Source organism: Chlamydotis macqueenii, chromosome 5, assembly GCF_036417535.1.
Source record: "Chlamydotis macqueenii isolate bChlMac1 chromosome 5, bChlMac1.mat, whole genome shotgun sequence".
In the NCBI taxonomy this organism is placed as follows: Eukaryota; Metazoa; Chordata; class Aves; order Otidiformes; family Otididae; genus Chlamydotis; species Chlamydotis macqueenii.
The window spans coordinates 60057635-60071978 of record NC_141560.1 but is presented as its reverse complement, the minus strand read 5'-3'; the positions used below and the strand labels follow the sequence as shown (position 1 = coordinate 60071978).

General features: G+C 41.0%; 1 protein-coding gene across 1 annotated transcript in view; it reads right to left on the bottom strand.

Moving 5' to 3' along the window:
• The window catches only part of SWAP70 (switching B cell complex subunit SWAP70), a 45360-nt gene that overhangs the window by 18151 nt on the left and 12865 nt on the right, over positions 1–14344 (bottom strand). The window contains exons 3-4 of the mRNA XM_086750041.1: positions 11325–11498; positions 155–382 (exon numbers count right to left, since the gene is read on the bottom strand). Of these exons, the coding sequence (XP_086606167.1) occupies positions 155–382; positions 11325–11498 (402 nt within the window). The remainder of the gene's footprint in view (positions 1–154; positions 383–11324; positions 11499–14344) is intronic.

Below are 14344 nucleotides of genomic sequence, written 5' to 3'. Positions count from 1 at the left end.
AATAAGCTCATATTAAAGAACACTTACAAGTAATTTACCTAATTTCCCCCTGCTCATTATCCATTATGTAAAGACATTTCAGTACCAGCTGAACATTTTCTAATTATGCAATGAATTGTTCTACTTTAAAACATTAGTTATCTGCGGTTCTTACCTGTTTAAGTACATCTAATATGAGCTCATTAAAGACTTCATTGATTGCCATGGACACTGTCTGTCGGTCCATCCCTTTACTAAACTGCCCACTTCCGATGAGATCAATCAGCTCCCATGCAGAAAGGCCTTCTCGACTGGTGTTAAGAGCGATCTTATAATGGTCAAACTGCTCTTGCTGCCAGCCTGCTCCCATTGCCTCGGTGAGTTTTTTAAGTAAATATTCAATCTGTACAGACACACAAACAGAAATTAATCATTTTCAGCAGGCATGGAAATCAAGTGTTTCAGAGCTGTAAACTAAGCTTCTCTAGAGACTATAATTACAGCTAGATTCCCACATTCACATGTAGGCCCCTAAGTGTAAGTGGTTTAATTAGCAAGGATTTTAGGCTGCTGTCACAGTTGAACTTTTGACTGCCAAGCCCATCCCACAGCTACTCTCTTCATAGTAAAGAAACAAAGAATTGAACCTGACAGCCTGTCGTGGTTTTGTTTAGTGAGGGCGGGGCCTAAGGTGGTAGGAAGATTGCATATTGTTGCTGTTCAGGTTCAATTTCAAAGAGGCGCATCCCCATCCTCCCGCATCACCCACCAAGTACATCCAGGTCCTTGAGCGAAAGCAATCCCACGGGTGGGTTTGCCTTTGCCCAGGGGAGGAATAACCTCTTTTAATAATTCAGATTCCTACAGATCACATCGAATCTTCCCTGCAGCACCTTCCAAACAGTGATGACTGAAGTGTGAGAAAATAAGGTGTTTCAAAAAGTATTCTTCTAAGACAAAAAGTAAACAAATTAGAAAAAAAAATAAGAAAATATGGCATTTTGGACAAGAAATGAAATAAAAAATATCCAAGGTATGATCACATGATCCCTTCTTCTCCAGCTCTCAAGAACTCCATCACTGGACACAATCTTGGTAGATGTGTTGAGAGAAGTAAAAAACCAAATTTTTCACATCTGCTTTTATTGTTTTCAAAATAAACTCTCATTTTCCTTTAGTCTTTCATCATTACCATACACAGGGCAATAACACTAGTAATACTAATCAAAATAAACATAAGTGAAAAAGAGGGAAAGAAGGCTGAGGTTCTTCTTTTGTTTTATTTTTATGTTGTTTTTAAACTCATCACTGTTCCCTCTTTAAACAAGGCAGTATTTTAACCTAAGCCCATCTACAGCTTTGAGCACACCTAAAATGCTTTTAATGGCTCTTTAAACAAAATCTTTGGTGAGACCCTTCCTACAAAGTCCCCTATACAACAAAGTAAAAGTCATGCTTCTAAGTTTTTATGATTGAAGTCTCAGGATACCAATTACCCAGTTTTGAAGACAGAGCAAGCTAATGTGGCCTTCTGTTATTTTGGGTAATGGCTCACTGTGTTTCCTTCCCAGATTTTAAGAGAATCCAAATGCCTTCGGCCACCAGCCAAAGCAGAGAGTAGAGCCACCTGTACCCTCTCTAAGGAGGAAGCTGGGCGAGAGGGTACTCGTGACCCCCACACTGGAGCACCCTCCTGCACCAGTCCGTGCAGGGACAGGGCAGCACCAGCTTCCTTGAGGGCTGACTTCCCTCTCCAGGCACCACAAGGCCAGCACAGAGCCGCATCCCGGTAGGTTGGTCCACAAAGATGCAGGCCAGGGCTTCTCCCAGCTGCCCTGATTCTCTCCAGGCAGGAGGGATGCGACTGGGTGCGTATGCTGGCCGGTGGAGGTGGGGAGGGAAACCATGATCCTTTCAGGTTCTCTCTGTGCACGCGGAAATAACACAGATTTCCTTAAGTGCCACTTTTCTGAAGGTTGGTCTTTCAGAACAGTCTGTTCCACTCTCAGTTTACCTATTTTAAGTGTGGGTTTGGAAACACGCAGTGACTCTGGAGTCTGAATCTCATTATCAAAAATGACTAACGTGTACAGCATTAACATGTCTCACTGAAAAGCAGTTTTCCAGGACTTCATTTTTCTAATCACCAATGCTGGTTCGCCTCTGATCCTCAGCACTGCTTGAAAATACAATATAATTTTTTTCTACAGGTAAGAAAAACCTCAGCTGAGAGAGTCAGAGGATGTTTCAACACAGAACAGATTAACTTTTCAGCTACAGCTCAGAGTCACATTTCAGCTGTTCTAATAGGCTTTTGAGCACCCAGCAGTCTCTACGTAAGAGATTTGGGAGTACAAAGAAATAAAGAAGTGTATTTCCCCACACATTTCACCACAAGGACTCCCAGGCCTCAATGCAGGCCTTGATGCAGCATACATGCTAATTTTGTGGCTGTTGCTTCTCTCTCTTGCAAATGGTACAGGCAAATCCCTTCCTTTCCCCCACATCTATGATCAAGAAGCACACAGGCATGTACCAGAAAACACTAATCTGGCAAAGCAGTAAATTACCAAATTCATCCTACAGATGGGTGGGCATTTCTTGCTATTTCAGCTCAGTAACTGTTCTTAAGTCTCTCAGCTCCTGATCTAGTAGCACATGGACTAATGCTACACCAAAATGGAGAAGCTACTGAAAGCCCCTGCATGCTCTACAGGAAAGTTCCTGCTCTGTTGAATGAGCAGGAAGCACATAGCACTCTGAGATGTGGCTGTCCCATCCTCCTGGTAAAGACTATTTTAAGAGCAGACAGGCTATCCAGACACAAAATACGCCTCCAGGGTGAATACAGAAGTTGTAGACAGCATTGCTTTTTCATTACAGCTTTACTGAGTAAGGCATTTAAGTATTTTTAGTTCCTTATGCAATTCTTACTAGCAAAGATATGATTTGAACAGAGGCCTCTGCAAAAGCAGCATTTAAACTGTACACAAGTGCAACTAACACAGGGTACAAGGCATATGGTAATAAGTAAAGATGACTTTCAGCTCTGTGCTGTGCCCGTCTGCTGTTTGAGGAAAGCACCCCCAGGAGAGGGCATATATGGACTGCTTCACCAGCTTTGTGCAGGCCGGGGAGGGTGGCTTGGCCCTGCTGCTGCTGCTGCAGTGCCAGCGCTCTGCTATGCCATGCTGTCGTGGTTTTGTTAGTGAGTGGGGGCCTAAGGTGGTAGCTTCTGTAGGAAACTGCTAGAAGTTGCTCCCCTTTGTTTAGTGGACTCGGACGGCTCTAGGGCGGACCTGCTGCTGGCCAAGGCCGAGCCAATTGGTAGCAGAATGTTCCGTGATAACGCCTCTGCGATAACGTATTTAAGAATGGGAAAACAGAAAAAAAAAGAGAGAAGAGAAGATGTGAAGAAGCTGAGTGGGGGCAGAGGCGCAGAGGGGGAGGCGCAGGCCTCATGGGCCTTGCAGGCCTCACCCTCTGGCCTCTCGCCAGGCAGCCGACTGGGCCCGACTCAGTCCAGCCCGGCTGTAAGAAGTGGAGAGGAGATGAGAAGTGAATAAGATGATGTAAAAAAAGATCCTGAGAGACATCTACCAGCCTGTTGTGAGGAACGGCTGCAGACACCAAGGTCAGTTCAGAAGGAGGGGGAGGAGTAATGCGGCTCCTGGCCAAGATTCCCCTGCAGCCTGTGGTGACGACCATGGTGGAGCAGGTTGTCCCCCTGCAGCCCATGGAGGTCCACGGAGGAGCAGAGATCCACTTGGAGCCCGTGAAGGACCCCGTACCAGGGGAGGTGGATGCCTGAAGGCAGCTGTGGCCCGTGGAGGGCCCGCTGGGACAGCTGTTCTGAAGGGACTGCACCCCATGGAAGAGATGACCCACGCCGGAGCAGTTCCACGAAGGACTGTGGCCCGTGGGAGGGACCCCACGATGGAGCAGGGGAGGAATGTGAGGAGTTCTTCCCCCGACCACAAAGCAGCGGCATGAAACAACATATGATGAATTGACCGCAACCCCCATTCCCTCTTCCCCCCTGTGCCGCTTGGGGGGGGAAGGTAGTAGAGATAATGTTAAGCTCAGGAAGAGGGAAGGGTGGGGGGGAGGTTATCTTGTTCTCTGTCTCATTATCCTGCTGTTTGTAGTAATAAATGAATAGTTTTCCCCAAGTCGAGTCTGTTTTGCCCGTGACGGTAACTTTAAGGATTTCTCCCTGTCCTTATCTCAAACCTCGAACCGTTTTTCTTATATTTTCTTTCCCTGTTTTCTCAGAGGGTGAGGGGAGTGAGAGAGAGACTGCGTAGTCTGGTCCGATCGGGGCTGAACTATGACACATGCTCACCACCGCTCATATTCAGACCAAAGCAGGTCATAAAACTCTGCTTTGCAGCGGTTCCACGCACAGCTCTGAATTGCTTAAGTTAATACAGTCACATGATAGTAAGGAAATTTTAGCATCTCCTCCCAAGCAACCAACATATAACTTCTACTAGATTTTTGTAAAAGTCAGTAACTAATTCTTTTAAAAATCTTTAAAACATGCTTTGCTGATTTTCACTCTCCAAAATCTTTAAGTTAAAAAATTAATCCAAGGCTTTTGAGCATTGACCATAAATCCTCAGCAGTCTGTTAAAGGCAGGAAGCAGCTTACTTCCTACTCCAGGCAAGTGTTATAGAAAACAAAACAAAACAACCTAAAAAAGCGCTTCACAGCATGCAAGAACAGTAGCATGGCAAACTTGTTTCAAAACAAACCTCCTAAAATGTGGATTTGATGAGCTGAAATGAGCTCTGGCACCAACACAGGAGTAACTTTTTTTTTTTCCTCATATTCAAAACATATTCTGCCACTCAGTTCAGTCCCTCTGAGCAGCACCAGTTCTGAACTATGATCATGTACTTTAGTTGAAAGCTAAAATAACTGAGGCTTAATTAGGTAGATAATATACTTGTCAAAATGCCAGACAGTAATTTAAAAAAAAAAAAAAACAAAAAAAAAAAAACCCCGAAACCATTAAAACTTAATGAACTTTAAAATTTATTGTTCCAAGATTTCACAACCTATCACACTGCTCGAGACATGCAGCTCTCAAACTTCTTTGGTTAATTATCTCAAAGTACTAGGACTCACTTGCAGACCAAGGGACACACACACCTCCATCAAAAAAATAATACCTGAACAGATTTTTTCACTTTTTTTGCTCAAGCTATATGAACAAAATGGTCTGGAAAAGAAACAACACAAAACTCTTGGCTAGTACATGTTATCATGTAATGGACTAAAAATAGTTCAACAGATCCTTTCCTTTAACATCATTTGTACACATTTTATCTTATTTTGATTATTAGAACAGGTTTAAACATTGACGTCTGCTAACTCTCCATCTACAAGTTGCTCACATGACCACAAATCCCACTGAAGTACATAAAATATCTCATCATGTTAAAATATATTAACTTGTCTTAAGTGAAAAAGAATCTGTGTACATTACAATTTAAATTCTAAAATAAAGAAAAAAAAAAAAACAAGCTTTATCTTGCATTCAGATAAGTACATGGCTAATCAAACTACCCAGAAAAATGTTATCTAACATATGTGCTCAATAGCAACAGTGAGTGTTGGGTGGGGTATAAATATGGAACAGTGTGAGGTAAATATAAAGAAGTAAGTTTGATCTGGTAAGTGCAGAAGCAAAGAGAGACCATTCTTTACGTGCTCAAATGAGGAACCTCTGAGAGCAAATGAAGCTTCCCCTCCTCCATAAAGAGACATGTCAACTCAGCAAATAACTGACAAATTAAGTCTACTGGTTCAAACATAACCTACTCTTGTGGTTAAAAAGTAGAGTGTCAAAAAGCAAATGTGAAGCAATGTTTGCTGCTATTCTAACTGGACCTCAATCACGTTCAGATATGGATGTAAAAACACAAGAGGGTTGCTAACGCTACATACGCCAGCACAGACCAACTTGCTCCACAGTACAAATAAATAGCTTCCATCTCAAAGCAACAGAAACTTTTCAGCCAGAATTTTGCCAAGAGAAATAAAAAAATAATATAAAGAACAGAGGCTCTTTAACACGAGCTACGCAGCATATTTGGTACCTTCTTTCAGAAAGCACTTTCTTTTCCCATGTTTCAATACCTATTTGCTTTCTTTTCCAGTTATTCCTGGAACTATATTCCATGGTGTATGAAGTATCATAGATATTTCACATATTTTTCTGATATACAAGTGGGTCTCTTAGATCATAAAAATTAAAAATAAGGAGGCTTTCATGCCCATCAGAGCACAGCAGACAAGGCTATTCCGGTTTATGCTATTTAAATAAGATTTGTAATATTAACAGAGCAGAAGTGAAAAGTCTATTCACATTGTACAAAATTCTGTGGAAGCACATGTTACTGGGCAAGAGACATGAAAATAATTATATCCCCTTTCACAGTCATCATGATCAGAACATCACTTACTTTTAAGTTAAATATTTGTTTCTTCCTTTCGACAAAAAAAAAAAAAAAAAAAAAAAATCCCCGTACTAGAAGTTATTAAACTCCATTGACAATAACTAGTCTGGATTACTCTGGAGCACTGTGTCCAACTCTAGAGCCCCCAACATAAGGAGGGCGTGGACCTGTTGGAGCGAGTCCAGAGGAGGGCCAGGAAGATGACCAGAGGGCTGGAGCACCTCTCCTATGAGGACAGGATGGGAGAGTTGGGGCTGTTCAGCCTGGAGAGGAGAAGGCTCCAGGGAGCCTAAAAGGGGGCTGCTTATAGGAAAGATAGGGAGAAACTCTTTAGCAGGGCCTGTCGTGATAGGACAAGGAGCAATGGTCTTAAACTATAAGAGGGTAGATTTCCACTAGACATAAGGAAAACTTTTTTTACAATGAGGGTGGTGGAACACTGGAACAGGTTGCCCAGAGATGGGGCTCTGAGCAACATGATCTAGTTGAAAATGTCCCTGCTCCTAGGAGAGGGGTTGGACTAGATGACCTTTAAAGGTCCCTTCCAACCCAAAACTATTCTATGATTAATAGACTTTGTGAAAACTGTGTCCATTCATTGTATAAGCCATTAGCTTCTTTCTTTTTTAAAAATTAAATTAGCATTAAGTAATATAATAAAGGCCAACTCAAAAAAGAGTGTAACATGTAAACATGTAAATCCTAAGGACAGCCTGCTGTATAAGATGAAAACTGTCTTATTTTTTGTAGCAATCAAGGAAAATAGTAGTGAAATGGGAAGAACTGCTGCAAGTCATAAGTGACTAAACATGTTTCCAACCATCATCATAAACTTATAGAGGTCAATTTAAACCCCACACAGGCAGCTTTCATTTTAGTTTTATCAGTTTTGATTTTACTTCTGAATGGCCAAGGTTCAACTCCCAGAATTTCATTCAATTTACCAGTTTCTGATACTAGAATGCAGAACAAGGAAGCAAATGTGGTCATGAAAAAACCTTTTTCTTTAATAAATGCCTTGAGAAAAATCACCCCTGGACAGCTTTAGACTTTCACCTCCTCAGACTAAAAAACTATCACCTCATTTTCAAATGCACAGAAAGCCATACAAGGTTTGGACTCTTTTTGTCCTAAGTAGGAAGATTAGAAATGCCACATGTTAATACAGTTGAAGGCTAGAGGACAAGTGAAAAACAGCTGTATAAACCTGCTTTCCTCAAGAAGTCAGGCTTAAAGAGCAAATACGTTTGGCTTATTTAAAACAAGTTATGTGAACTTAGATTACAACACACAAAGAGTGTCCAGCTTGCAGTGTACGTATCTGCAAGTTTCACCATTAAGGATGGCCGAGAAACAGAGCTAACCACATACCACAGCTTTCAGGCGATAAAGCATTCCTAAGGCTGCAGTCACATGATGAGAAATAAGAAAGGGGAAGTGTTTGGAAATCTTTTTATAAAACAGAAAATGTCTAGTTAAACAATACCAAGGGTCACAAATGAGTCTGTAACAACTAAGAGGGGAGTTGTAAGGGAAGCTCGTGACAAACTAGAAGTACTTCTTCTCTTAAGGCTACAGTTCTCTCCACCTTTCTTCCCTTTATTTTACCCTTCTCATGGAAGAGGTAATGCCAGTAAGCGCTGAAGGAAACCCACGCTTGAATGTCTGCATCTCAGATGAGCTAGTGGAGAATATCAGCTGCGGCAAGGGTAAGGAGCTCCCACTCAGGCCCCCACCTTCTGGGCACATTAGTGATATAGCTGCTTGGTAAAGCTCTTCCCCCTTCTCAAGCTTAAAGTCACATCTCACAACTGCCCACCCCAACCCAGGCGGTTCCCCATGCTGGATTTTACTAACCTCATTGCCCTCAAAGTGCAGGGCTGCCGTCTTTCCTACCACGGCAGGTGAGGTGCACAGGCCAGATGCTGCCTCCAGCTTTCAGTCTGGCCTCTGCTAAACAAGCAACTTCTGGCCCTTGTGTCACCTCTCCACTGCTTTCAAATTCCCTCTTTGCAACTACTTTCCTCACTTTCTAAAGCTCGCTCTAAAGCTTTCCTCAGCCTGTGTCTCCAAAACCTTTCCAAAGTAGCCTGGTTTTGTAGTTGAGCTGCAGCTGTTCACAATTTGCTGCCTGTTCAACACCCGGGCAGGGAATCAAGACTTAACACTTTGCAGGTGAGGGTAACAGCCCCACCACAATTCGCTGTGTAAAACAAAAGGCCTAGCACAGGAGCACTACTGCAAAAGCACAAAACACAGGCAAGAATGAAGGATGGCAGCCTCAATCAGTCAGCACAGTGCAAAGAAGGTGAAACTGCACCCAAGCAGGAGAGTTTTCCAGACACAAAGTTGTTCAAATGAGTGCAGAAACCATTTATGTTATTTAAAAAAAAAAAAAAAAGATAAGAAATCAGACTCCCAAGCAGGTCTCAAAGAGCAGCTCCTCCAAGGAGGAGGAAGAGAAGGCATCCTCATAGCCACATGAAGTTGTATCAACACATTCCCTGGAGACCTAAAAAGCTCATTTATTACAATCTTACCATCCACAAGATGGGATGCAAAAATCTTCAAGAGATCACCTTTCCAATCTGAAATTATGAGGCAAGTTTCCTCGTTACTTATAAAGGGGAAACAAAAACTCTGAAACCCAAAAACCTATGAGGTGGAAGGGAGGGAGAAGGGGAAAATGGCTATATCCCATGCAAAGGACTCCAAGCCAGAAACTGCAGTAAATTGTGTGTCACAGTATTCTCAACCAACAGATAAGAGCAACAGACAGGGAGGGAAGGAAAGCTTACTCCCTGGCTGGGAAGCTGTAGTCACCCAGAAGAGGTTCTAGTCTCACCAAAAATAAATGTCACAGAACAGCGAGGCTTCCATCATTCTCTCCTCTGTTCTTCACTTTTCAAAAATCCCCTCACTTTATACAAGATGTGCAAACCATTTTGTAATTAAATAGCAGGATGGAATACAAAGTGGTGAAGACTAAATAGATAATCAAGCTTTATTATGAACTCAAGAGGCATAAAAAGTAAATTGAAAGAAATATACCTTTGCTAGGTACCAGTATTATTTTGAATATTACTGAAAAGAGTTATTTTCAGGTAGAAATTCTCAGCATTAAAACAATAACTACAAGTTTGTAAAAAAAATGCTTTGCAAATCTGGAGTTTAGATTTAACATTAAAAAACACCAGATATAATAGCTTAAAAGGCAGATATGAAAGGTCACATAGAGAAAAAGCAAAACTGACCAAAATAAAGACTTTGCATCTTTACTTTTGAAATTTTCTGTAAAAGGGTAAATGAGTAAATGTGGAATTTTTCAGAAGCACAGAGAATCCAAGGAGGACCAATGCAAACCAGAAAGGAGTGTGTTCAACAGACAGCATTCCTCCACTGGCTGATTACATTACCTGTGTGGTCTAAGGCAAAAGATTAGCGTGAATACAGGCATTGTATATGGTAAGAACAGAGCAGCCTTTCTTTGGCAGTCTCTATAAGCTTTCTTTAAACAGTATTGCACAATTTAGATTTAGTTGTAATCAAGGAGATGCAGACACAGATCCACCCTAAAAATTTTAAAAATACTCCAAGTAGAAGAGCAATACAGGTTAACCCTGGACATTAAGGATGGGAAGGAAAGCAAACAGCAGCAGCTATGAAATCTGGAAAACCTCTTTTGGGCTTGGAGCTGACTCTGCAGCCTGCCTCCCATCAAATGGGCACATTGCCATTACCTGGCATCAGTTACAGAAGACAACAAAAATCTAGGGGCTTGCTTGGTGGAGGGTGAGCAAGTGAAAAAAACAACACCCCAGAGCTGGCAGGTCTGAAGCTTTTAATCATGACAACAAATAAGGGGATGTGAAATGTCTATCCTCAGGTAAGCCAGGCTGCACAGTGGAGAACACAATGACAAACCAGAGATGTGGATGTGAGTCCCAGTTTTGACATTTAGTATTGGCTCTTAGCTCCTACCAAAGCCAAATCTGGCACCATTAAGAAAGAAGCTGTCTTAGCTTTTATAACCATGATCTCTGTCTCCCAGAACTGACAGAAAAGCAAGCAAGAAAAGTCTCATTTCTCATGGGAATATAGCATGCCAGGTAGGGCCCTGTCATTACCAGTGCAAAAGTACAAAACACAGGCAAGAAGAAAGGATGGCAGCCTCCATCTTTAGTCAGCGCAGTGCAAAGAAAGTGAAACTGCACCTAAGCAGGAGAGTTTTCTCTGGCATTATTCCTTCAACCGTTTCAAGCAAGAGTGTTCAGGTGGTGGCTGCTTTTGATCGGAAATAGACACCATCAGAAAAGTTCATACTTCTTTTCATCAGGAGGGTGACACAAGACTGAAGACTCATCTTGCAAGTCACAGTAACACAGAGCAGAGGGGAGAATTTTTTTTGCAGAACCACACAGATGTACCAACTGCGCAAAATTTTAATCACATATAAGCAAGCGCAGTGATTAAAGGTCACATACATGCACTAATCATGAGTGAAGCAAGAACCTCAACAGCTCTGAGTGCTGCTACTGGACCTAGTCTCCCCAGCACCAGTCAGTCCTCCCAAAAAGCAAAATAAGCTGTTTACTGGGGGGCAGGCAGCACATCCCATTTAGTCCAGACTGTTTAAATGACAAACATACACAGTCATCAATATCTAAAGTATCTTGTGAAAATACCCACATATGCACCCAGGAAGGGGGAAAAAAAAAAAAAAAAAGCATCCGAGGCCTTAGATTATTAAAAGAGGGGAATAGAAGTTTTATATTAAATAATTATTTTGGTTAACTCTCTAAACAGTAGACATTAACATAGTTCAAATCAGACATTAAGCAAACTGGTGTTAAACAGCTTAAGTTTTTGTTTCTTACCTCCTCAGGTACAATGATTAAAGGGTATTTGTCCTCTGATAAGAAGTTAAAAATAACCCACACTTTAAATGCATCTTCATCACTAATCAGCAAAGCACTTTTAGAGAGGTTCTTTTTAGCACAGAGAGTCCAGCACATCCTGTTGAATTCAACTTTGTCAAAGTTTCCTTGAACCTAAAATGAAGACATTGAACAAAAAAAAATTAATATGCACAAATGGCACAGAATAACAGATAAAGTTTAATAGGCTAAGTTATACAAAAAGGTCAAGGTCCAAAAAAAAGCACTGTAGCAGCCTAGTCTGACTTCCTGCATGGGGTCAACTATGGAATTCCTTCCAGTAAAATCTATATCCAACCTCCAGTTTCTGGTTGGGCTAATAACATCCTGACTTCATGCAAAGGAGGCTACACTGCATTCTGTGTTTCCTCTAGCACATTACCTTTAGCTTTCAAACCACCTTCATAACTGTCTTAGTTCCAACTGCCCTTCTATTGCACTGAGTTACTGAGATTTTATATAACAAATTTGGAAACCATTATAGCCAAAACTACATGTGGATATGCTAAAAGCAATATGGGAACAATAGCTGGGAAAGACTTTTAATATGTTTTTCCACTTCATGTTACTCAAATGTAACTCTTTTAGGATATCCATAAACACGTAATCATTTTTTTTCTTGAATGCTAATTAACTTAAAACCTTTCCTGTTTCTCAGACTTGCAAATCTTCACCTTACCAATAAAAAACTCCTCTTGGTTTTGTTATCCTTTATCATACCTAGCAACTGTACATACCCATCTGTGAATTATTTACATATGTGAAAGCTTCATTTCCTCTTTTTTTTTTTTAAAAACCTTCATTTATATTACAGATGAAATATCTTTATCTCCCTACAGCTTAGCAATGCTATTTCTTTGCCAATGTGTAACTGATAAAGGTATGTTCTGCACAGTAACTGAAGCCCCTTGAGATTTCAGAAAGCAAGTCAAATAGGTTCTTGTACCTCTTGTGGTAACGACACCAGTAACGTTTAGTGACATTTTCTTATGATAAGCCAAACCATGCATCTTAGATGCTTGAAGGACACAACTGCAAACCGTATGGTTTCCTATCCAGTTTGGTAAGTGGTCAAAAATAGTGGAGGATGAGCCACAGTGGCTAAGTCAAATATACACTAATGAAGTGGATGAACTGATGTGGGTGGAGGAAAACAGAAAAAAAAATAGTAAAAAAAAAAAAAAAAATTCAAAAAGACAGAAGTAAACAGGAAACCAAGCCTATGCCGAGAAACACTTTACAGTACAGTTTCCAGGACTAAAAGTGAGACGATAAAAGAAAGCCATAGATTTTGCATGCTTGCAGAGCAGGCCACCAATGTAAGTGAGCGGCAAGAGGCCAGCTACAGACTACAGCTGTCCTTTGAAGAAGATGGAAGCTGTAGGAGCAATAGCTGCTATAGCCAGAAGCTCAGCATCCTGGTTGTTCGCACAAGAAAAATGGGTCTTAAATGAAACACCAGCTAAGCAAACGAACACCCTTTGGAAGAAGAGCTAGAAGCCAGGTTCTCCTTCAATTTGCCAGCACTTCATCCCTTGGCTACTTTTTTGCCTGTGCTTTTTCCTGTCAGTCCCCCAGCCTTGCCCAACGAAGCTTGACTTCTTTTCTAAAACAACTTCACCCACTCAGATGATGAGCAGTTCCACCTTGGAAATGTCCTAGAGGTTATGCTACTCTCATAAAAGATGTCAAGATGGTGGGAAATCTCCTTTCCTACAGCCACCACCTAGCAAGTGCTCTAAGTCTACAATTGGTCTACAAGCAGGTCATGGTTTAAACCACAACAGTAATCAGTGACAACAAGGACACAGGTGGAAAAAGACATGGGTCCTGGCCAGGGTAAAGGAAAGTGCATGGTTGCTGCTCACATAGCAAAGCTGGATCATGGGTACCCAAGTCACCTACAGCACATTACTGCCACCAAGATTAGGCAGCAGCCAAGCAGGAGGTTTCAGGACCATTTTGCCACAGGGGATTAGGCTACACTGTGTCAGAGGTTTCACTTTAGACATATAAGTACTTTTTTCACAATCCAGACTTAATTCAGAAGTAGACTTCATGGGACCCACGTATCATCCAGAGCAAAGAAATTCTCAGGAATTATTCAAGAGCACTAATCAGATGAGCACACAAGTCTTGGCTCTCCAAAATCACTCTGATTTCACAACTATGTGGTTTTTTTCCCTAAATTATCAGACTGTGTGTTAAATAAAAGATATAATCACAAAATTGTTGTTTTGGGGATACTGGGAGTCAGGGATGGAACTAAATAATTATCTTTATTAAAGAATAAAAACTTTCTTCAGCAATTCCATGTAGCAATGCCAACGACTCTTGGTACCTATGTTCTACAAGTACATTTGCATGGGGTGAGAGGAGAAGGAAGGTGAAAATCTCACAACTAAAGCCAAACTGTTTTAGAGCTATCTCCACACTACAAAAGTCTTGGCTGTGCTACTTTGGTGTCCTTGACTGGCAAAACTCCACTGTATGGTGACTACAAAGTAATTACTCTGAATGAATAATCTCTCTGGATTTATGAGAGATCATTTCTAAGCATCACATCAAAAATTTAAAATATTTTAATAGTTTCTAAAATTATACTTGAACTTATTTGCAAAAGTTCTTCTAAGTTAAGAAACTGTAAATGTAGAAACTTTTCAAACAGGAGCTACTGATGTAAAAAAAAAAAACCAGTCATAAACAAATATATGCACTGCTTTTTCATGACATGAACAAAACACATTTATAAAAACAGACTGGGTCAAAGACTGTCTTGGAATTTAAATTTAAAGAGGATTCCCCAAAACACCTTTAATTACAATGAGACTCTACTACGAATCCTACACCTAAATCATCTTGATGTGAAACTAAAATAAGAAATTTATGACACTCTACTGAGAAACCAGAATTTAAATTGTGTTTAGCAAGAATACTCATCCTGATTGCAACCTGTGTGA